General features: G+C 31.3%; 2 protein-coding genes across 6 annotated transcripts; both read right to left on the minus strand.

Annotated features, from left to right (window-relative positions):
- Positions 1-1,512: 1,512 nt before the first annotated feature.
- Positions 1,513-7,414, minus strand: LOC137930295 (glyoxalase domain-containing protein 4). Its single transcript, XM_068773524.1, has 5 exons — positions 7,163-7,414; positions 6,820-6,869; positions 5,961-6,226; positions 3,707-3,862; positions 1,513-1,992 (listed from the first exon to the last, which is right to left on the minus strand). Exons 1-5 carry the CDS (start codon positions 7,250-7,252, stop codon positions 1,700-1,702), a joined length of 855 nt encoding a protein of 284 aa, XP_068629625.1. The 5' UTR covers positions 7,253-7,414; the 3' UTR covers positions 1,513-1,699.
- A 2,687-nt stretch (positions 7,415-10,101) lies between these two features.
- IA-2 (tyrosine phosphatase IA-2) lies at positions 10,102-25,512 on the minus strand. 5 transcript variants are annotated; one of them, XM_068773444.1, is made up of 24 exons: positions 25,133-25,512; positions 23,925-24,014; positions 21,830-21,883; positions 21,682-21,751; positions 21,473-21,607; positions 20,697-20,790; positions 20,456-20,588; positions 20,236-20,382; positions 19,879-20,061; positions 19,663-19,803; positions 19,207-19,362; positions 18,564-18,663; positions 18,205-18,294; positions 18,052-18,131; positions 17,238-17,305; positions 16,845-17,063; positions 15,493-15,641; positions 14,840-14,894; positions 13,669-13,890; positions 12,566-12,763; positions 12,323-12,489; positions 12,145-12,198; positions 10,905-11,082; positions 10,102-10,614 (listed from the first exon to the last, which is right to left on the minus strand). In XM_068773444.1, the coding sequence occupies exons 2-24, from the start codon at positions 24,007-24,009 to the stop codon at positions 10,504-10,506; spliced, it is 2,889 nt and encodes a 962-aa protein (XP_068629545.1). In that variant the 5' UTR covers positions 24,010-24,014; positions 25,133-25,512; the 3' UTR covers positions 10,102-10,503. The 5 variants fall into 5 exon arrangements, with proteins under 5 accessions (XP_068629545.1, XP_068629547.1, XP_068629543.1 ...); XM_068773446.1 differs by lacking the exon at positions 20,236-20,382; XM_068773442.1 differs by having other exon boundaries at positions 15,493-15,638; positions 19,879-20,382.
- Between the last annotated feature and the right edge of the window lie 240 nt (positions 25,513-25,752).

The following is a 25,752-nucleotide window of genomic DNA, read 5'->3' on the forward strand; positions in this document are numbered from 1 at the left end:
TCACTGATGTATTAAATAAATAAATGATTTGCTAAATAGAATGAGAAGAGTTAGCAAATCTTTTTATAGGTAACATATATTCTTTTAACATAGGATTACATTTTCAGAAAACTGTCATTGTTAAATTTAAAAAAATTCATAGAACGTTTATGTGCGGTTTTTTTATACACTGTAAATTACTTCTTAGAAGAAAGATAACTTAGGAATTACGTGTTCGCCTCCAAGTTATTTCAATATTTACTAAACATGTAATTATACATTAAAGGAAAAAATACGTAACCCTGCCAAGTTTCTTTTTCCAGTTTTTCTCAGATTTTTAGTTCAGAAATTTAATCCGTCTTGTGTAAATTATTTTTTTTAATTTAAATAGATTTTTTATAAATTTAGTTTGTTATTTATAAATTAAAGTTGCATATATGAATATTAATTTTGTTAAAAAATTGTAACTATGTACAAACCAATCAATTATTACAAAGTTATTTTTAACAAAGTGTATAGCGTCGGACAGTGTGCAAGTTATTTCGTAGGCGGGACTGCGGCCTGTTAGGGCGATGCTAAAGCGAGGGTATCACGCAAAGCCGCCGTTTCGCGCCCGCACAACTCACTTATTTGATCAATATCAGGTCGTTTGCTTCGCCGCTTTTGCTGATCGACTCTATGACGTGATTATTTTTAGAATCATATTACTTATTCGGTCACGCGATGCGATTAACGAATGGGGACGTACGCGCATTATTGCCTCGTAATCGTTATAGAACCTCATACGGTAAGTGTCCCTGTAGCGAGTCGACCATTCATACATAGCAGCTATACTCAACATTAGGCACGCCACTGGCCGATCTGTTAGGTTCTTTTTTAAACATTTTTAATTTTGCGTATTTATATTATATACACTTAAAAAGTTTGAGACACATGTTCATTATAAAGAAAGAATTCCAGTTTTTTGATTTTTTCTTGATAATTTTACAATCTAGTCGTGTATTCCCACTTAACCTTATTAAAATAAAGTTCAATATTAGGTAGTAAAGAATGCTGGTAATACCAATGACAATAAGTAAAAGGCTCTGTTTGAGATGGCATCTAGTCATGAGTATATGTATTCAAGTACATTAGATTTAGAAATTAAGAATAATTGAGCTTGTATTAAATGCTGTTCAGTGTAGATTATCTCATAATTAATCTATTTGTATCTTTAAACACTTTAACATGTATGAATACACCACGAAATGACACAAATATGTTATATATTTTTTTATGAATTCATTAATGATTATTTAATTTTATCTGTAACAACAAAAAATTTAAGAAATCATAACCTTTTTTTAAAATGTACTTCAGTGCCCTGCAATGATTAACATGTGTTTGGGACACTTACGAAAAAAGGTTTAGTACAACTGCACCAGGTTGTATCATGTTGCAATCACGTAAGAGATACTTATAAAGGTATGAATGATACAGACAATAGATGGATGTAGGGAGTATGAAAGAAAATAACACTAAATAATAATAATTTATAATTATTGAAAAAGCGATTACATAATTCTTGCAATAGTTGGATGGCAAAGTGCAACTTAAATCTATATAACTATCGTTAAACTTTCACCGAATACTTTTAAAGTACAAATATCACATAAAATTAAAAATTCAATAGAATATGAAAACATGGAATATACTTAACAACAAAAGTTAAAGGAATGAATTATGCTCTGGATTTATCGGATTTGATAAATTTATCGAGGTCGGCGTCACTGTTGGGGTCAACCTGGGACAGTTGCCGGAAGCTCTCGTCGTCCACGAAGCAAATCTCGTGGTCATCAGGATCAGCAAGGATAATCACTCGCACGGTCGCCTTCCCAGGTGTGTCCAGAGAGATCAACGGAGTTAAGATTTTTCCGTTCGCCGCTCGTACCTTCTCATCTATAATCGGCTGTTCTTCAAAGGGACAGGAGAAAGCAATGCGTCCGTATGCTTTGGCGTGATTCACTGGTTCGCCTGGAGTTATTGAGAATAATTTAATATTTGAAATTATCGATTAACAGTTGGTGGTATAGACACATACTTGATACATCCCAGGCCAGTAAAAACTGTATACCTCCTTTAATAAATATGTACCCCTAAAACTGTTTCGTTTCTTTTAGCTCTAACTAATCCAAGTTTCATTTCTGTGCTGTTTCTATAGAACTACTATATGTATGTATAAGTTAGCTGTTTTAACTTCTTGGTATTTCCGCACTTATCAAATACTAATGTGACTTAGCGTCTAAGTTCGCTTGCTTGGGAGTCGCTTTTTCTGGACTAAGAAAAAAACTATTAAGAAAATTAATTAATTATGATATTCCAGGAACGAAAGCTTACAGAAATTTAAAAAAGCAAAAGGTTTTGGAGTAGAGACTAGGAACCGGCAAACTCAAAGTGTGACATCCACCTACATGGTGGGTACAACCTTATTAAGATCGTCGAAAAACGCTGGAAGCAGATAGCTTACAATCGATATTTTTAGATATTATTAGATATTTTTCTCCCTAGATTATTTTAGACTAGATTATTAGATATTTTTCTCCCCAGGAATGGGATTGTGTGGGCGACCGTCGTACAGGTATGATATCGTTCCATAGCACCTCCATATAATGATGAAGGTACATCGTGATTTTAGTCAGTGTAAGACATAACTGGTCTTTGCTCCCGCAAGGGCGAATTTAAAAAGTGGTACGAATGTATCCTATAAGACGGCTAATCATCTTATAGGGTACAGTCATTATACATCATTATACATTAACAGACAAGACCATATACATTATCAACATCTTCATTTCAGCCGTAGAATATTCACTGCGGGACATCCTAGCTAGCTCTCAGACTGCGCCTCCAATGTTCCCAATAGGACCATTAAGAAACAGCCTGTGTCCAGCGTTTTGAAATGACCTTAACAAGGTCATCTGTCTACTTTGTGAGTGGACGTCTTACGCTGCGCTTGCCGAACCATGGTCTCGGCTCCAGAACCTCAAGGCTTTAGCAGTCATCTATTCCCCGCGCTATGTGCCATTATGAAATTGTAAAAATAATTTATTATTTTTAATAACAAGTAATGCACCTAATAAATTTCAATATTTGTTGAAATAACGATAAATTATTGGTATATGGTAATCATCAACCAATCTCAATAATCGTATTTTCGATAAAGAAGTTAACCAACTTGTTGTCATTAAAAAAATTTCACTTTGATTGTCTTTCGATTTTATTTCCCTCATGTTTCATAAAATCAACATCTCTGTGATAAATTACAGCCATCATATTACATGCTAGTTACATATAATAATAAGCTAAATTAGTTTCAGCTTTAAGACATTCACAGCTGAATGGCATCCCCCAGACTTTTAATAGCACCAGTTCAAAACGCCTCATATCCAGCGTCTTCTTCAATCTCTAATTCAATCTCAACAAGTTTGTCTGTTCTTGTCAGTTCGTGGTCTCCCATTTCAAAATCATAAAGCCTTAGCAACCATCTGTTCTGCACGCTATAGGGCCTGCCAACTGCGATTTCAACTTGCTAATCCACTGGGCCATATCAATATTGAAGAGACATCCGGAGCATCACCCTCTTCATGGTACATTGAGGGAGTCTGAGCTTACCAACAAGGCCCACAGTGAGGGAACATGTTTCAATGTTGTAATTAAATAATTTTAAAAGAAGCTAAATCATACTAACCAATATCAACTAATTCCAACTTTGCTTGATCATCACTGAAACCTAGAATAGCTGATTTTTCAGTTTTCTCATACATTTTTAAGTTAAGTAGACCATTCCAATATTCTACAGATCTGGTGAGATTGGAGCTTGCTAATGATACTTTCATCACAGGGTCTGAAAAAATATATATTGAATAAATTATCATCAATATTAAAAATACAACATGTGTATATTACCTAAGTATAGTTTTCAGGATTTGAGTTTGCATGTCACTAATATCAATTGTTGGAAATGTAAATCTTTTACAATCATGGTTTTATTAAACTATGTACCAAGCTTTTAACAACATTCCAAATTAAATAAATGCTAGCTACTATAGAATCATATCATCATCTTGGCTTAGGATGTTCACAGTTGGACATTAATTACTCCCATAGATTTCCTATGGTACCAGTAAGAAGAGGCCTGAATCTAGTCTTCTAATGGCTTTACCAAAAGTCAATCCACCTTAGTAGTTGTAATAAGTAATAAGATTATGTTTTTTAAAAACAGTTTAATATTAGACAAAGGGAAATTATTCCTTTTATTACCATTATCATAAGGTAGGCAATACTAATATTACTACAAGTCTTGAACTAGACTTGACTTTTCAAGACTTATAATCTATTGTATAGATCCCATTAGATGTACTTATTTTCTAGGTCATTAAGATGCTACAAGTTGATTACATTCCATAATTAGAAAATATGAATGTGTGACACAATTCAGCATGTACATAAGTCATTTTTAACTTTATGTTTATTTATTCATGCATTACAATATTTTGAAGAAACTAATTTATTATATTTAATGATAATATCAACTGTATTTAAGATGTGCTATTTAACCATTATTAATTATTGAAGAGAAATATAAAAGCTTTTAAACATTCATTTAAATAATTAAATACAAAAATAATGACAAATTACATATGGTGGTACAGAAGTTACACATTTGGATGACTACCTAAATTCGAAGGTATCTATAAATATAGATATACCTGTTTAGCTAAAAAGACTGCATGCAGATGAAGATGCAAATAGACCTGCAAATTTGCACCTGCTTGTACACGGAGATGACAAATGATATTCACTTGTGAGATGAGTTAAGAAGTCAAACTAGTGACCTTTGTTTATATTTTTATATGTAATTTATTATCCCATTGTCACACTCATAAATAATTCCTTAACCAAAAATTACTTTGGGTAAATGCAAAAATCAATATCTTTGGTTAAATGTTTTTCCTACAAACAATTGCTTTTTTTGAAACTTGCTGTGTCCTTTCTCAAAGATATTGTACATATGTTATATGTGTAAATATAAACACACATATATGTATATATATATATATATATATATATATCATTGACAAAATCAGAGTTAGAAATTACGTGAACAGCAAATAGTCTATAGACTTATAATAGTCATAATATAATAGTCTTCAGAGTATTGACTTTATACTTTGGATTCTGAAATGAATATTAGAGAAATATTTCTATCATATTAAAGGAAAACAAAACTAATTCTATACCTACAGATATCAAATCATGTGATAAACAAATCAAACACCTTTATACTGATTAGATAAAGGATATAAACATGAAATCCATCAATTGTTTATATAAGTTTATCATCATTTTAGAGAAACAAGTATACCACAGTAGTTCCTCCTTATAATTTTTGTTCATTAATAATATGTATAAATAAATAATTAGCTGACATTTTGATATATAAATTACAGTCATTCAATTTGTTTACAATAAAACAGGCAATGATTCATAGAGATTATTCATTTAAAGAAAAAAAAAACAGACTGGTCCTCTTGGCAATTTATGTACAACAAAAAAAAAAGAAAAGGCACCCCATGTACAACAGTGGACGTCAGCAGTGGAGCTATAAAGTTGAAATGATGATTATTATGAAAGTAATGCTGCAAACAATACAGATGTGTAATTACAAATGGATTATTGAATAAATACTACAATGCATTCTTTTTTCAAATGAAGAGTTAATTTGTAAAACATCCTTTTCTGAGAACTCAGCAAATAACCCATTGTTTAAAATTGGAATCAGGAAAATATACTACATGACAATGTAAAAATTTTCGCTAACTCATGGACATTGAAAGGGCGTGACTAAGAGAGTCAGACATATATTTATGTTAGGTTTATACTTTACATTATTCTATATTAGATTATGAAAAGGTATGTTGTGGAAATTTTCTACTGCATACCTTTATCAATAGGTTGAGGCTTATCAATAACATAGAATTTGTATCCGCCTGGAGCTGTAACAAATTTCTTTCCATCTGATACTTCAACAGGCCAGTTCATAGCCACAGCCCGCTTCAAGGCTTCACTAGACTGTATTGTAATACCAAGGAAATCATTTCCTTGTTCATAATGTGTAATCCCATAATTATATGTAAGCTCCACCACAAAATGATTGTCTTCAGGCCCATATCCAACCATTGTCTTACTCCATCTATTTGCATAAGGGCTGAAAAAACAATTATCCTCAAATAATTCTTTATTGTTTTCAATAAATTTCATAAAAAGTCATCTAATCTTAACAGCTCAAAGTAAATGAAATTTGTTTTTTATATTAATAAATCTAAAACCAAATCTTAAACTCTGCTGTAATTCATTCAAAAAAATAATTGAGCTTACATTCATTATAAAATGCTTGCTATAAATATGATATATTTAAATAGTATTAATATATTTAAAAAGTAATTCTTTTTAGAATAGTAATGTTATGTATATATTATGTATGTATAATGGAAGTTTATTTTTAATTTGTTTATTTAATATAATTATTTTTATACCAGTATATATTATGTAAATATAATATTATATATAACTTTTATAGGAGAGATGTGAGTAAGCAATTGAACCTGTATAAGTACACAGCTACATTACTTAATTAACATTGGGAACATAAAAATTTTTGATCTATGTAAGCAAATTTTTTATGTGAATTTTTCCATTAGAGTGAAAAATTAAAAATAATATATGAAATATGAAGAAAATTCATTATGTTGTTATAAGAATACAGGTGTAAATAAAATTTTAAAGTTTTATTTATTGTACCCATTGCATGCCGCCTCACATCCTTCACTGAACTCTTCGTGACGAAGAACCTGAAACAATTTGTCGACTTTTAAAACTAAACGAAAACGGTGCAATTTAAATTAACAACAAAGTTACATTTAATTAATGAAATATAAAACAAAGGTTCGCAGTAAAAAAAATCGTTATGGTAATTTGTTCTATGATATTACCGGTTGTCACATCCGTTTGTTCTAGAAGTATGACCTTGACGGTGAGGGCTTAACTGCTATTATGTTATAACATTTAATACTAATATACATTAAAACATTCAATAAATTCAAATAATTTAAATTGCATGAAAAAGTAAAGAAAAATTACTCACTTTCATTCCCAAAACTTCTCTATAAAATTTTGCTGTTAGTGTTCTGTCTGCGACTTTGAAAACAAAATGTAATGCGCGTCCACGAACCATTTTGGGGGATTAAATTGCACTGGTGTGAGTATTTATTCACAAAAATATAAAATGCCTATTTTTAAAATAGTTGCGAACAAATTTAGACACGAACACGAGCACAAGTCCTCTAAGCACTAAAAGAACAGTCACTACAATAAGCTGAGTTGCACTGTCACTGTCACGTTGATACTGATGTCAGTAGTTGTACATATTACGGCTGTGATACAAACACATAAGGTTTCTATTTTAAAATTTAGATGTATTTCAGAATTTATATACTAAAGCTAGGTCAAATCTAAACATGATTCTAAAATCATAAAACCAAATTCATTCAAGATAAAATGATAACATTTTGATACAACCAATAGAAAAAAACTTAAATATTTCTTCCACTTTTATTATCAATAAAATCTTTACGATTAGTTTCTTGTCATTATCTCACGATTACAATAATTCATAACATTATTATGTTAAAACAGGTTGAATTTGAAAACCCATTGTATAATAACTTAATTTACACGACCTAACGTATAGCTGATTGATGATGCAATCATTTGAATTAATTTTTTTTTTATCAAATAGTTATATAATCTAAATATATAACTATTATAATAATCTTTTCAGTAGAACTTATTGAATTATGAATTTGCAATAAATTTGTGTTTACAAAGTTCGTTAACAAATTCCTTAATATTTAAGTCGAAAAAAAACAGGGTTTAAAAAAATAAAAACAATAATAAGCGTCAACGAACGACGACGACGTCGAAACGCTGAATTGAGAACTCAGAATTGTTATAAGCGGCAACAATAACAATATTTTTTATGTTTAAAATGTAAAAGATGATTTTTTTTCATTTTATCGTTAAAGTAAATTGCAATTGTGATTTTACTTCAGATTCTCGCATTGAGCTATCGTATCTAGGAATCAGTAATTTTAACTATTGTATTATGTCCTGCAGTTTATTTCGCTTTTTGCTAGCACTCTCAGACGCGCAACAATGCTACACTAATTGGTCTTTAGTCGGTTAGAATATATTACATCAAACAGAAAAATAAATAAATTTTGATTTATTATGCTAGTATAGCAATACTAACATTTAAAAGATTTAAAAAAAAATAGAATGAATTAAAGTAATCTCGTGTACAATGACTACCATACCATTAATAAAATTAAAAACGCGTATTAGAAGTTACTTGACAGATAAGGATTTTTAATCAATAAACGAATACTTTAATGACAAGAATCTTTGGCAGTGATGTCGCTTGATTATTTTGATTGCGTTTAAGTTGTACCTTACAAAATATATACCTAAAAATCTGTATCGTTATACGTTATAAAAACGTATGTTGCTGTAGAGTTTCTTCCTGCTTCTCTTGCGCAACTATAACACCTTGCAAAGCATAGGCAAAAATAAAATAAATTAAAAACAAATAATGAGTTGACGATCAAGAAGAGTTCTGTTAAAAGTTGATACATGAATTTTTTCCTTATCCTTATCTAAGATTAATAATTCTTTTCCATAAAAAAAAACATCTTAAAGTTGAGACAATGGAGAAATAAACTTGCATTATTAATACACGTTCTACGTTAAATACGTGTACAAGTTACAGTTACAGAATCATAAAGATAAAAGTTCTGTTATTTATTTAGTTTCCTTGTTATAATGAACACGTTTATAATTTGTCAGTAACGTCGTCTAGAAGCTATTTTGGACTATAAAACACTTGAAAGCGATATTTTAAAAAAAGTAAGTCTTTTCCAGAATATTAGGAAAATCTATACACGAAACGATGGAAAAGAAAACTTAATTCTTTGACATTATAACATTTTAATATTGATATTTGCGTATTAATTTAATCACTGACAATGTACAACAATAATTAATCATGGACCGGCATTTATGTCTGTGTTTTTGTTTGTTTGACATTAATGAACTTTTTTTAATATTTATTATGCGTTTAATATTTTTGTTTGTTTGCGTATCAAAGTTTGTTTTAATATAAATTAAAATTATTTTAAGGTTATAGGGGTGTGGGAGATAGGTAAGGAAATTAGGCAAACGAGGAAAGCATTTATTGGTTGTAACCTAAAAGAGAGGGTTTTTTTTTAAAAATAAAACGCAATATTCATATACTCCACATAAAAACTACATATAATTTCATACAGAAATACGGTTAATATATTTTCTCTTATTTCTAAACTACAATCATAATTTCTTGTTTCTCTTTTTTTTGGGTTTTTTTCATATGCAATAAATATAGTATAATCTAATATAAATCTCATGCGTAGATACTTTTCAAGAGTTCTATTGTTACTAAAGTCTGTAAATATTTAGATCTCAATTATGTGATTAATTTCTATTCAGGTATTTCGTTAATACAGGATATGATTCAGCAAAGTTTTTTTATAGTGTCTACTCTAAAATGTTTTTTTGTAAAAGAAATACATGTGCATGGTTCAAAAAAGTATATAAATAGAACAACTAATTCAATTAACTGTGCTTCAGAATCTAATGCAGAGGCTAATTGTTATTCAGCCTAACCTTTGCAGTAAAAATATTTAAAGAACGGAGTAACGATTTTACACATTATATGCGTAATAACGAAAACATTAGATTTTTTAGTTATCTCATCCTTTTAATTATACTAAAGACGTTTAGTAAATTCTGCTTTTAAATAAATGTGTATAATTTATTTTGCAAACTCAAATGTAGATAATTATGTATAAGTATTTAGTAAAGTAACCATATAAGGCTAGGTATTAGAACCCTTATAACAATTGACCTTACATTGTTTTAAAATTAAATGTAAAAAAATATTGTTACATAAAAAATATTTACAAAACTTCAGTATGAAAATAGGAACGTAAAAAGTATAAAATAGAAAATGAAAGTATAGTTGTATAAGCTATGTCTATGATATTTCGCTGCTTCGAGATCTAACAATAAGCGTTTGATAAAGGAAATAGTCACGAATATTCGAACTATTAAATAACATGCTGTTAAGCATAAACACCTACAAAAATATCTAGGTTAAGAATTTCGGAGAGCAATAAACAAAATAAGTTTAAAAAGTTGTTAAAACAATTATAAAATACATATTTTCATGGAAGTCTATTTGAGAAAATTATCAAATTAGAATTTAAAAAGATGATCTAGACAATCAGAGTGAAATTCTTAACCCAGAAACGATTACCAAATTTAGATAAAATTTGAATTAACAGAGGTTATCTAGTTAACAATGTAGTGTTCGCTTAAGCAGTGCATAGTTCAGTTGGGTTTCTCTTTCTCGTTGCCGTCTTTGTCTTTTTCTTTTTCCTTGTCCTTCTTTTCTTGGAGTTGTTGCAGATGAGCCGGTAGAGCTTTGAGGATCGCGTGAACCTGAGAATAAACACTCTTATGTAATAATTATTGCTGTAGAATAATGTATTTTTTATTTAGAATGAAGTTAATGCTGGTAGCCGTGCAATGCTAATCATTATTATAATAAAAATATTAAGTTGTACGTATGTAGACATTGTCAAGATGACTATATGATATATTAGAAATTTCTCAGAATAAAAAGTTGGGATTTTATAACATTTAAACCAAATTGCGACGTTCTTCAAACAAAATGGGAGCACTCTTCTGTTCGAAATTCGAGCGTCATAAAATGTTAAATTTCGAATTACCTCTTCAGCCACTGCCATAAGAACAAACTCGAACTGTTGCTTAGTAGCAACAGTACGCAAGCGCTGGTCACGAATGTGCTCAAGGGTGGCTGCGATATCAATCTCCTTAGCGCCTTTTGCCATGCGGTTTAGTACCATGTCGATCAAGCAGTAAGTTCCGGTGCGGCCAGCGCCATCGCTATACAAAAAAACAAATTATTCGTTATTTTTCAATCTATCAAATCCCATATTTATAACCTATAACTTCTAAAAGTTTTTATTATTTTATATTCATCAACGAATGAACTACTATAAAAACCGTGAGTTTACATTATTAAATTTATATTCATAATAATTTGTGATCAATTCCAAATAATTAATTATAATGAAGATCAGTCTTTTGTAACAAGTGTATGATATACCGGTATCCTAAACTAAATTCTTGCATAATGAAAGAAAAATTAAAATTAAAAAAGAAGGTAGGCCAGACTAGTCGTAAAGTTCCTTGACTGTCTCAAATTTATCAACTTCATCGGTATTCTGATTTCAAGTACCGGTAAAAACGTCTGTGTGACGTAGCAGTAATAGATAGAGGTGATTCAATGATAAATTCATAGCTGACAAGCACGTGCATTATACGTGATGGATTTCTGTTATTTTAAGTCTGTTGTTACTTTGTTTTAGAAAACCCATTAACAAGCAAAAATACCACAAAATTTTTAATTTTACAATTTAAATTAAATATTATTTAGAATTGTCACTTCTGTTTATCACTCTTCGGCGCAGTTCAATTTTTATTTTGTTTTAAGCCTTTTTCAATCTTGTATATATTTTTTTGAGGACTGTAATACATTCCTTCGGATTAAACGCTTTGTGAGACATATTCGAAGAAAAAATTAAAATGTTATTGATGATATATTTTAATAGTATGTCATCAATTCAATGTCTTGCCTTTGTTGATGCCTAGTGACAAAAATACTTATAACAATGTTCGCGATATTTTGTAAGATTAGGTAAAAATTATGCAAGATATTGATCGTGTCTAATTTAGGTAAAAACTTGATATTTTTAATCTAAAGCGTTTACAAGAATTTTATTAAAATAATAAATTAATGTCTAGTTCTTTTCAGCCACAGAACGCCCACATATTGTACCCAGCGTCTTCCAAAGATCTTAACAAGATCGTCTCTTCACTTTGTATCTGTCCTAGGACTGAAACGATGACGACGACGATTAGTTTTATTAATTGTTTTTTTTTTACCTGCAGTGCACAACGATGGGGCAAGATCTTCCTCTGTAGGACTTGTTCACCTTCCTAGAAAAGTATAAGGGTATATTTACTATTTTGTAAATGAATTGACAGGTGGATGAGTTATTTAATTATATACGCAGTAACTTTAAAAATTTTAATCACATATGCTTATACTCTATTCAAGTACCTTCTAAACTCAAGAAGTGCCTTGGTGGAGGAGGGCACTCCGTTATCAGGCCAGGACAGGAAGTGGAATTGCGTAACAGTACGCGTTTCTCCAGTGCGTTGGTTCTTCAGGTAAAAGCTACGGACCAGGTAATCATCACACCAGATGTGTTCGCTCACAAGGTGTACCTGACCAAAAGAAACCATTATATAACACCCATTATACACATTAAAAATAGATATTTATATGTTCACGAGAAATTACCTCATAGATATGATAGAGTTCAGAGCCTTCTTCGGGCCAATAACGGTGGCACAGTTGTTGTCCGTTTTCAGTAAGACGAGTAAGCATAACCATGACGACGCTGCCTTGCTCCCAAACCATCTGCCAGAAGTCAGGCGCTGTGTGTGCCAGGGGTCCAGCTGCAGCTATGTACGCTGGATTACGGGGGTCGTGGTCCGTCTGTAAGAACAGGGTGATTGGTTAAAGATGTAAAAGTTTTAAACAGGTAAATGTATTAATAATTTAAAATCAATTAATGTACACCTATATCCAAAAATCAATAATTCCATAATTAATAAATAACGTAAAGATATTATAGTAAAAAAAGTAATTGAAAAAATCATTTTTATTTACTGTATGTCCCTGCAGAATTTGTACTACTATAAGTTATTAGTCTGTGGCATTCGAATAGAAATATGTATAAATTATTTGCACAAACATGGGAAAAATACAAACACGTACAAGTGATATTTACCATAGACTAATTTTGTTTGTGGCAGAGCGCAAAAGGCGCTTAGCATAGGCCTCTAAAAAGTAAGTCCGGGGGTTTCCCTAAAAACTTTCATTTGGGTAATTAAATTATTTATTTCACTGCACTTGGAGGCGACCTAGTTCGAAAATAGCTTGAACAGATATGTGGAAAGATTGAGCGCAAGACATCCCGGCCTGCGCTGTCATTCAGGAAGCATTTACACGTTAGCAATCGGACTTCTTATGGGTAGAAACGAAACTGGATATTATATAATACATAAATACTTAGATTTGGTAGCAGTCACAAAAATATTTATACGTATTTAACAATAAAAATACATTCAGTTCTTCATAAATTTACGTTGAAATTGAGTGTTTCTATTGTCAAAATGTTATTGAGATGTTAAAAATTTTAATTAATTTTTTTTCTCCACGCCATTTTACCAGCGATTTTGAATGATTTACTTTATCGGTATCAACGCAAATATTTCTATTGCCAATATTTTAATATTGCAAGTAACTACTGCGTGTCATAATTATCAACATCCGTCTTATAAGGACCTAGGTCATAAACATTGTAATATGAGCATTTAGAGCATTAAAATAAAACTTACAATAGTCGAAGCATTTATGTAGTCGGAGCCGAGGTGATTAGTGAGGGTATTCAGTGTCACGCGCGAATGGTCGTAGGGCAGTACATCAGCATATCGGTTCTTGCCAGTATTTTCGGCTTTCAAAGCGGCCACAGTGGCGCAAGGTTCAGCCTCATAAGCGCATAGGGCACGCCATTCTTGCTCCAAGCGATCCTTGTTACGGAGATGATCTTCCATGTAAGCCTAACAAAATTTCAAAAATGTTTTGAATATTAAAACTGGTCACAAATTTTTGTAACGTAATAAAATTATAAGTTCGTTAATTAGAAGTTTATTTTTTATAGATCTTTTTATAATAAATGTTATAATATTGTATTACAGGAACGAAATTACTGGAGCGAAAGTTAAAGAAGAATTAAAATTAAAAGAGAATAAACTTCACGCCTATCAGTAAAACTCCCGGATGGATAGCCTTGATGTCATTGATAGATGAATCTGTAAAGATCCTTTATAAGTTTGGTTGAAGTATTCCTGTGAGATTGTTTAAAATTATTAAAAGATGTGTCCTTGAGTTTTAAAAGTGCGTTGGAAGACTCACTTTCATTCTCAGCGTCTTAAAATTCTTTAAATATTATTAAATTTTATATTCTATAATTTTTATATTCTATAAATTTCTTTAAACCCTTATACATATGTATATAAGGAACTGAAGTGTAAAGTTGTAACATGAATGGTGAAAAAATTACAATATATCGCCATTCATAATGAAGACCTAGAATTGATTCCAGGCATCTATCTATAAAAGAAGTTTCCATTTATTTACTGACACAACACGATATCTCTGGAATTATACTGCTTAGAGACTCGAAAGTTGATAAGAATATTTCTTTCGTCGAATAGGTGTCAGTAAGGATGTCACAAATCAATCCACAGAAAAAGGTTGAGGGGACGTTAATTTAGTAATTAACTAAATTATTCATAAAATATATAATGTTCCGTTAAAGATTCAATTATTGCTTCAATAAAAATATATATAATACGTGATCGTAATATCCATGAAATATTAAAAATAATTATTTAGTGTTTAATTATTATAGCTTAACAATGATTATAATAAGTCAGAGCTGGAATATAAATTATTACAAAAGTATCAGTTGGCCTTCACACAACTGTTCGCTTATCAGTTACTCACCAAAACCATATGTCCGGTTGATATGTCCATATTAGTAAGGGCAGGTTCCTCGCTCCTGTTATACGAAGGTCTATTTTATTAAAAGTTATCGATTTTCAGGTATTAAAAATTATGCATGATCATTTTCAAAAGTGTTAATAGAACAGTCGATGTACGATGTGTAAAATAAAAATAAAAAGTTGTTTGTTTATTAATTGTAAATAAATGTTCTAAAACACAAGAGACTGGTTTAATATCTTCATATAAATTATTTTAATTGATTTATTAATTTAAAAAAAAACTAGGACCACTAATAAAAGTATGCACTTTATAAAGTGCACTAGAAACGACAAAACAAACGAATGACCACTAAGAAGACCAATGACGTAGTCAATGTCTCGGGAAATGGCTGATTTCGGGAAACGCAAGACCCGTAGTTGTGGCGATCATTGGTAGGGGCCTGTGCCATAAAATGGGCGTCTATCGGCTGACATAATAATGGTGATGGGCACCGGGAGTTCCCAATATGCATCGCCAGTAATATAATTTTAATACTGTAATAACAATCATAGTTTTATTTTATGCGATTTAAAACAGTAACGCAATTTGATAATGTTTTATAACTCTAGTTGTACGGTTGCAACTATTCGTATTCTGTATATGTATATAATTACCACGAAGAGGTGCTAGATCGAGTAGAAGGTGAGTTCCCTTCGGGCTCCCGCGACAAGGAGGTAATGCGTTGCGGAGGTTCAGCTGGTTGTGGGGGCGGAGCGGCTTGCTGGCCGGTCCACTTGCCGGACATCCTCGCACGGCATAACTCCTAACAAAATTAAATACCTAAGTTTTTTATTGAAATTTTGAATGCATTCATTATTTTCAAGAGTTTTTAGTTGATTTTGCGGAACTTTGCTTTAGAACTCAATTGCGGGGTTGATATTATAAATTATATTTTAAACATTATTAACATTCGTTTAAAAAGAGAAAAATTATGTTTCTGGCCGGATCGTTTCATAAGATCAGCACTCCGAAATGGTCGAAGCTTATTCAAGGAGTGACTACACAAACTCCTTTAAAATTTTAAAAATAATTAACGGTCCAAAATTGCGTGTAAATGTTTACTTGAATAATCATATTATGAATTTCAATTTTGGAATGAAAAGTTGACAACGGTATTACATTACATTACATTACATAAGTATTGGTATAAAATTGGGTACAAATCCACATATATACGTGTTTGAAATTTGTAAGGATTATTCTTTTCGCCGAGAAAAGGTTAGTTATTTTAGGAATTTCAACCTGCATGGTGGGTTGAAAAAGGTTTCATTAGTTCGCGGAGCGAACGGGCAAGAAATCGTTTTGTGGGCAGTTGTGTGGGAAGAATGGTCGTGGGAAGGAAGAACACGAAGTCCGAAGTTGAAGTGTGTACAATCGTTCAAGGTCGCCAGTACTTGTACTGATGTAAATGAAGCATTATATTTCTGTGGAATTCCCCTTTTCGATGCACCGCTGATGATGACGTAATGAAGCTTTTACAGTGTTATGCATGGCGACAATACTAATTCTTTTAGGTATTTAAATCCTTTGTAACTTCTAACTTGTTGTTTGCTAATCATACAAAGTAAGTATTTTCGTACAATGTTTCACGTATATGTAACATGATTAATAATATCTGGCTTGAATTACTAGCTGAGCTCGCGACATCGTCTACGTAAAATTTGCCAAAAAATATTTAGTTTATTTAATTTAACTACTTCTTATTACATCAGCTACCTACCAGAGTCCTGTCAAAATCAGTCCAATAAATTCAGAGATTAGCCGAAACAGATAGACAGACAAACACACAAAATTTAAAAAAGTGTAATATTGGTATATGTACCTTATATATATTCATATGCATGTAGCAAAAAACGGTTATTTTAATATTAAAAACAGATGCTCTAATTTTATTTATTTATATAGATTAAGGAAAAAGTACATTTTTGAAAGCTTTGCAGTTTTTCTATTTATCTAAACTCTTAACCTGGTAATCTCTTGTAGCTTCAGCATCGATGTCAGCAGCTGAAGCAAGTCCGCTCATCTTAGCCTTGGCGTCCATGTCTTTTTTCAATAGTACAGCGAAGATCACGGCTCCCACTAAGACGATGATGAAACTTCCGACCATTGTGAGCAAAATTGGTAATTCATAGTCAAAATATTGAGATCCTGTGTCGTTAGCTTGGCTTATAATCGGCAGTTTGCTCTGTGAGAAGAAATAAAAGAATCACTAAAAATTAGATATCAATTCTGAGAACAAAATCAAATAGTATTCAATTAGTATTCATTCAATAGTATTGTCTTTATTATTAGTTTGATAAGGTCATTTTTCCTTTATATTATTCCAACAATATGACAACTTATGAATTTATTTAATTACCTTGTCTCCAACTCCCGTGGATAGGATTTGTGCGCCAGTTTCTCTCCGTATTTCTTCGCTTATTTCAACTGTGGACAAGTATATATCAAAGTAAAATAATATTTTCAATAGTAACACAATATGACTGTCGCTTCAATTAAATTTACTAAAGCATTAATTATCTAACACAATGAGGCAGAAATTTCTTACTTTAGAAAATTTTACGCTACAATATTCTGATGAAAATTAAAACAAAAAGTTTTAACGAAAGTTCATTAAATTTAAATTTGATAGGAGTCGCAAAGGCCAGTCTCTATAATAATAAGGTATTATATACACATATACATATAATTAAACGTGAAAAATCTTATGCTAATGACTAATGACTTACTCTAGAAAATGAAACAAAAATATTCTTTTTTGAACAGCGACGATTTTGAGATTAGTTATTTTTAAAACCATTGCTATAGAGAAAAGTAAATGAACTTTATGCACAATCTCTGTTTTGTAATTTTCTTCTTGTTACTATGAGTAAATCTTCTATAGACAAAAAACCAAAATTCTTACTGCAATAGCCTGATTTTGCAACATCAAAATTATTACTACTTACAAGTTATAAAAAAATTAAGAATGCGTGATACATCTTATCTGTTTAATTTTTTATGGTTATCCACTACCTGTCCCCTAATCTAATTTCGGGTTGATTTACGAGTTGTTTAGCCAACTGAAAAGGGATGAACTTGACAGAGGATGAAAATGTTTTGATTGATAAAATAAATATTAAAATTTAAAGACCGTTTTCTAGTTCGTATCTTTAATGTAAACATTTACGCACCCACGTGTCTTGCAACGTCCTCTGCATCGTAACCCTTACTGTTTTTCTCGACCTTAAACGTTACCTCGCTTGTGTCGACACTAAAATAACAGATAACAACATTATTTAACTGTAAAAAAGTATTAACATAAATTAAAAGTAGGTTTAAATTACCGTGGATTCGTGAATGTATTCTTTTCCAATCCTAGCAACTCTTCAAGTCGTGAAATGAATGCAAGACCCTTCTCCCAGTCCGTTAGAAACCTTATCAGAAAGATATAATGAAAATTATTGTTTTTATTTATTATTTATTTCAATTTAGTACTCCAACAGCAATACAGTATATGTACAAAAATGTCTATTGTACTACGACACACAGGTCATAATTATGCTAGATTATATTTAAAGGTTTATAACTGAATAAGACAAAAAAAATTCTTTATAGACATGTTACATTTCTTAGTTTATAATAGTAGTAAGTCCTCAATAAATTATTTTTTCCTGAATATTTCACGACACAAACATACACCTACCTGTTCTTGAAGAGGACGTATGCATATGCCGGATCATGATTAAAATTGCTATGATCGTGACCCTTTCGACCTGATGTCTGATCTGGGGATTTACCATTAGCTAAAAGATAAAATATTTTTATTTTACTCGATATTTACGAAAAAGAAACACAAATACAATAATACAGCGTGGACTATGCTTTTTGCAAAATTGCTAAAATTTGAGCAATGTTTAGTTTCGATATCTGTAAATTTATCTCTTTTTTTGTTTTTATATATAGTTTAATATCAAAATTCAATTAATTGTTATATTGAACAGACACAAATTTAAAAATTAAACGGCAGTTGCGCTAGAAAACGTAACGACAAAACACAATATCACAGAAATAACACTTTTTCGGCAAAATATAAAGTAAAAAATAATAAAAAAGGAAGCAATATCTCCTATTAATATACCATAAGACATCATGCTTTCACATTTAGAAGAGAAAAAAGGGTGCGGACTTAGGGAAACATTTAGTGCGAGATCTGTAGAAAAGACGTAGCAGTGCAAATGTTAAATTTATTATATTACACTTGGACGCATAGTAAACTCATAGGTTACATCGAGAATAGTTCACATCGAGATTCTTAAACGGGTATTTCAGGCCATCGTGACACTAACCTGTCACTGATTTATTGTGGTACAATATCTTTAAGATTTTCGCGTCCAGACGCGGCCCGGGCTTTTTAACATCATCTCTTTCCCTACGCTTAAAGCCCCATTCTCTATCAAACAAATCTTGCAATTCTTCAGATAGATATAATTTGGAACTTTCACCTGAAACATCGTCGGTACGTATAACGGTCTCTGTCCGGTACAAGAAATGTCAATATTTTACCGGCTTGAGATCTTTAAATCCGTTTTATATTTTGACGTAATTACAAAATACAATTTTAACTAATCTCATCAAAACAAAAAATAAAATACTTCTCGACAGCTATTTTTTTATTTGTTTACCCATATTTGTATATTATCATGCCTACAAACACTGAAAATAAAAGAGAAAGCAACAAAAATTGTCTTCTTTACGAAAGATAAATACCTTGTGATATCTACTGGCAAGCACTATTTTCTTACCTTCAATGTCATCGGGTTTTAGTGGACCTCCCTCGGCGTATATGGCTTCTACTGGCTTGTGGTTCTTTATTTTGCGCCAGTAATTTAATATATACTCCATGTTTTTTGGATTTTTTTCATCGAACCCCGGATGATTAGTGCCTGTTTAAGTAAGTTATATGTAAAAATGTATATACGAAATGAACAACAAATTAAATCTAATGCTTTTAAATTCACCTTTAGAATTGTAATGTAAGTATTTTCCACTTCCCGTGTCCGTTGGTTTTTCATCTAAATCTTCGTTGTCAGTATAAATTCTTGGCTCTTGGAACTCTCCTGGGTTTTCATATTCGAATGGGAAATTTTTCTCTGCAAAACTCTGCTTATATTTCTCAAGAGCATTTGAGTGTACTTCTGCGTCTAAAGGTGAATAATGACTGGTAAGGTATTCGGCCGTATAAGGATATGGTTTAACTTTTAATTTTCGGAAATGTGCACCGAGGCGCTCCTCATCTGCATAATTCGCAGCCTGGCCCTCTCTATTGGCATCCGGCAATGATTTTTTTTCTTTATCCGACAAATTTATATACTTGCCATCAAGCTCTTTCGCTTCTTGCTCTGCTTGAAGTCTTTCTCGAAACCCTTCGAAAGGTGCAACAGCAAGCGAACCGTCTACACCGCTTACTAACATTAAATTCCTTATTTTATCGTTAGGGGATTCGCCTTCAATTTCTGGTCGATCTAATTGTAAATAAAGTGTTATGTTGCATAAAAGTACTTTATCAAAATATAATATTATATATAAACGGAATACCTTTGCGTATCATATAAGAAGTTGGATCGTCATCGGACGGGAAGGGAGGACTGTACACCTCATTTGCATAATCTGAATCAGTTATCGCTGAATTTGGTATGAACCGCACATATGCATTCTCTTCAGCTTCCCTCTAAATTTAAGAATCACGATAAATATTCAAACATTTTGCAACAATACAAACAAATACGTAATAATTACATGTTATATAATAATGATTCACAGAAACATAAGTCCTTACCTGTTTATGTGCTCTAATACTATCCATTGTTTTAGTGGTAAAAATTTTGTCGGTGAAAAATTCACACAGGCTTGCTTCGAAGTCTTCTGGTTTCCTAAATTAAAACAACGATAATTCACGAAACTGATTTCATATATGGATATAAAATATTTTTAAATTAATAGCAATCCCGTTTTATTCATTTCTTTCGCGAAGGACATTTAAATTTAAAACTACATAAGTTAGTTATGTAGTTCATAAGGAGATATTAATTTATTTACTGACTTTGATCTGTGGAGCTATTTCGTATTCGTTTCCGAGTTTTTGCTAGAGAGATTGTTTTATAATTTCTAATGTATAAAGTTTATCATCATCACCACGTCAGCCGATACACGCGCACCTCAATCTATAGGCCCCCACGAATAATCGTCACACGCCCGTTTTCAGCGATTTCCCGCGACCTCAACTATGCCGTTGATTCACCTAGTAGGAGCCTACCACGACATGTCTACCGACTCTAAGTCGCAAGAAGAACCTTTCGGTCCCAATAACTGTCGGTTGCTATGTGCCCCGCCCATTGCTACCTCAAACGAGAATTCTTCGAGCTACATCGGAGACTTTTGTTCTTCTACTAATATCCCAATTCGTAATTCGATACCAGCATTACCCTCTCCATTGTTCTCTGGGTGATCTTGAGCCTTCTTATAAATCCCATTGAAAACGGTCAAAGGTAGTCAAAGACCTTCATATTCAGGTCCTGCAGTATTTTCGAACTCTTTTTTTATGAAGTTACTTACACATTATGCCTTACGCCATAAAGCATGGCCTGGAGCAGACACTGTGTGTAAGAATGCTCCCAGCGATAACCCCCTGAAGCCAACCGCTGTAGTTCACCTTCGAACCATTGCAGTTGCTTCGCATTCATATCATACCTATAAACAAAACCAAATTTTCAACTACGTCTTATCATCGGTTCATTAAAACAAGTAATTGAAATAAAACCTACTTATATGGGACGCTGTCCTCAGCATCAGTTTTAGTTGTTTTGAGCGGCATACATTTTCCGAAAGCGTAATCTATAAGAAAAAATATTTAAAAAATTCCGCATAATATTGCAATGATCGGAGCAATATGTTAAAATATTATTTACGTACCGTCGTAGCACCACTCCGATCCATCTATGCATAATGCTGCGCTGAATAAGCAACCTGTTGAATAATTGACATATAAATATAAAACTTTTACTTTAACTACATAATTCTACTTTTAAACAATTCTGTATTTATAAATAATATCATTACTTAATATACATACAGGGTGATTGGATATAGATGTAAAAGCTTTAAAGTGGTGAATGTGTAGCTCATTCGTTAGCAATAATCTTTAAAGCGTTTACACTTCCAATCATCCTGTATTGAGTGATCATTCAAAAACAGATTATATTAATTTATTTCTTCTTTAGGAAAACGACAGGCCAATAACTTCCGGCAGTATAATCTACTGGGACAGACAGTAAACAACAATAAATTTTACACATGAGGTAATACGAATTTTGAAAACACTTTTTATTACTATATTATCATTTACTTCTTTATTATTTCTGCAATTATTGATTTTTGGATAGGCTGCACCATACAATAGTAATGTTTATATTATTTAGGCTATCTGATAAAAATCTATCTTTACATTCCATTAGCGAAGTTAAAAAAACTTGTAAATTTTTTGTTCAATTGTATTTTTATATAAAACTGATGGTTATCTTCTTACTATCGACCAAAAACTGTTTGTAACTGCATTTTCATGACAATTAATTAAAGATAAATGGCGAATGGTTATAGGTGCAAAGGCTTGAATCAGGTGAAAAGTTTTAAAGCTTTTTGCTGGTAAATCGCTTTTACATCATACATCCCATTTAAAACTTTTACACTTCTAACCAATCACCATGTATGTAGGTCAATGAATAAAATAATTTAAATTTATTATTATTTCTTATTTCATAAAATTACAGAACTTCTACAATAATATTATTAATTATATTCCTCATTAGAATTCTAGTGATTTGTATAACAAACATGAGAATTGTTTTTTGTTGCTGATTGATGAGATATTATTTCAAGAAGCATAGCTTCTTTGAACAAAATTAAAAAGTAACATCAAATACTGAGGATTGTGGCTATTCTTTTTTCATTACAGACTATAAACTTAAAAATATGAATTATATAATTTAAATTGATTAATGCGTTATAATAATATTGTATGTTATAATAATATTGTATAAAGAAACTTTTACTTTAGTCAGTACTTATGTCAGTAGCATTATATGTCAAATTTATCATTATTTGGTGATAACTCTTAAATTATTTTGCATTATAATTTGTAAGCCCAGAAGACAGATGAAAATAATTTTCCAAACTATAAGCTAAAAGTATCACATATCTTTAAATAATTTTAATTGATCGTAAATGCAACAATGTATTTTTGTAACAATAAAAAGAAGTTATATTTTTATAATTAGTAAAGAAAATTATCGAAATAATACTTTAATAATAATAACTAAAGTCATTGTTTCGCTTCAAAGGGAAATTAGAAACTAATTTGTTCTTAAATGACAAAAAACTTGATCATTAAGAATCAATATGATCCAAAAATAACATAGCCAGGGGCTGCTCTACGAATATTAAATAAGGTTGTGATTTTTTAAGGCTGTGTTGTTTTTCCTAGCCATATTTTGTACAAAATATCTTCGTAGATAGTCAAGTTACATAAATCCAAGACCTCTTTTTAAAAAAGTTATATAAGAATATATGTCTGTTTCTATTGTTTAACTTATTCAGAAGTTTGAGTCTGAGCTAGTACTGTGATGAGCAGCGATTCCTTCGGAGCCTAACTCAAAACCGACGCTATGACCATCCGATGTCCCTCACGTTCTCAAATTGACTCTCTTGGAAGTGACGTCGGATGTTTACATTGTTTTTCAGGCAGCTTTTTTGGCAAAGTAAAGTCTAGAAAATGGATATAACTTCTCGCCTAGTATATATTCTTCTATAATAAGCCTGCTGATTCTATAATTAGATTATACTCATGTAATTTAATTGCCCCTTAGTTCAAATTATGTTTAAAGATAAACAAGAAAATAGTTAAATACAGATTAAAAATGAACAAGAAAATACTTGAGTATAGATTATAATATTCCTGGGCAGGTATCAATTTGGTAATGGTGTATTGATTTTATAGCTCTTAGTAACTTACCTATGTTAGCTGAACCCTGCGAGGGCGCCAGCGCATTGAATACCACCAGCGCCCAGAGGGCCTGCCGCCACGACAACCGGCCCATTACATCTGTGTATTTATTGTATGTAATTTAGTCAACCACCAAACGCTTTATTAAAAAAGCTATCTTTTATTTACAACCTTATATCTAACTCATATTATATCATGTTTGAACTTTATTAGACTGTATAAATAAATATTCCATTGATAAAACCAATAAGAAGCCAGCAAACATCTTGTGATTATTATTGGAATTACTTAAATATTGAAGTGTTACTTGTCAGAATTGTAAATCAATAACCTTTGTATAAAAATTTCAATAAACTTAATTTTTGAATGTTTAAAAATAACTCATTCATGTTTTATCTAGATCCTTTAACAAACACAAATAATTAATAACAACAATTTGAATTCAAATATTAAATTTTGATTAGTTAATGTACAGTTAAGAATATATACAGTAATATTTTGAAAATTGAAAATGAAAAAAGGATATTTGTAATCAAAATTATTGTATTTTAACTGTATTCAATGTATTTAAATAAAATTAAAACAATGAAAATAAGTGGTAATAATAAGGGACGTACACAAAAAATGATTACAACATATGCTTATATCCGTTTTGATCATGCGTACATAAACCGCCATTAATATAATGATTAAAACGTTATTAATTAATACTTAAAACATTTGTATGCCCTTAAATCATACTGCCATTAATATAGATTCGCTATCTCTTAACTATCTATACATAGTTAACGCCAGTGACGTAGATATCTATGCCCTTTACATCCCACGCATTTCGTGCTTCCAGAATGTATTGATCGTAGTTTTCGTGAATACAAATATATTAAAGGTACATCGCATATCATTTCTATTATAGCTTTATTAATTGCATCTATTGTTTGGATATATCTAAATATAGGACATGAGAATGATATAGGAAAAAAAAACATATTGCAAGATTATTAATAACGGTTTAAGTATTACTGTTTAAATAAAACATATCAACATAGGAACTAAAGCGTTGATAAACAAAAACAATCACATAACACTTGGGTAATTTTGGAGAAAAGTATGGCGTAACAGGTTTCACGAAAAAAAAATGGAAAAACGTTATGAACTTGCAAAGCTTACGTACAAAGGATATTTATAGTGGATTGATTATGATTTTATTAAGTACATACCGTTTAGAGCTGCAAATAGGTCCGAAGCATTTACGCAGCGAGGAAGATCACTAAATTCTCTCACGGCTAGGCACCGAGTCGCAGGTTGGGGCGCGATGGTCGTCGAAGGATGCGAAGCCGCCAGCTGTACCTCGAAACGAGCCTGCGCAGTTCGCTCGATCGATCTTGCGCCCGTCCATTCACGCGCTGCCACTTCTCCGCCTACATACCTCGTTCCGAACAAACGTTATACCTCAATCATCATTAGATAACGCGATATTAGCCGACCTCACAAAGCTTCGATTAAAGCACTCCGCCGAAATGTCTCTATTAACTCCAATGCACTTTATCCCTTGCAGTCAGCGTTTGACCTAAATAATATAACACATAACCGTTATAGTTATGAATACAGCGCTGGGTAATGTCGATACAATATACAGATATACATAATATATTGACAGGCACGCTCTGCGAAGTCTGAAGCGAAGTGGCGCCCACAAGTTATCGTCAGAACAACACCATGCATGCTAATGACATTTACAGCGATAACGCTTTAGTTACGTATTCCATGTAAGTTCCATTTCCTTGTAAGTTTCAATGATAAACTATTGTATGTAGGAATTTACAGAATGAAACAATTA

This window comes from Battus philenor, unplaced genomic scaffold (assembly GCF_028537555.1).
Source record: "Battus philenor isolate CCGP_79_NKW_IND1 unplaced genomic scaffold, ilBatPhil1.0.hap1 SCAF_6, whole genome shotgun sequence".
NCBI lineage: Eukaryota > Metazoa > Arthropoda > Insecta > Lepidoptera > Papilionidae > Battus > Battus philenor.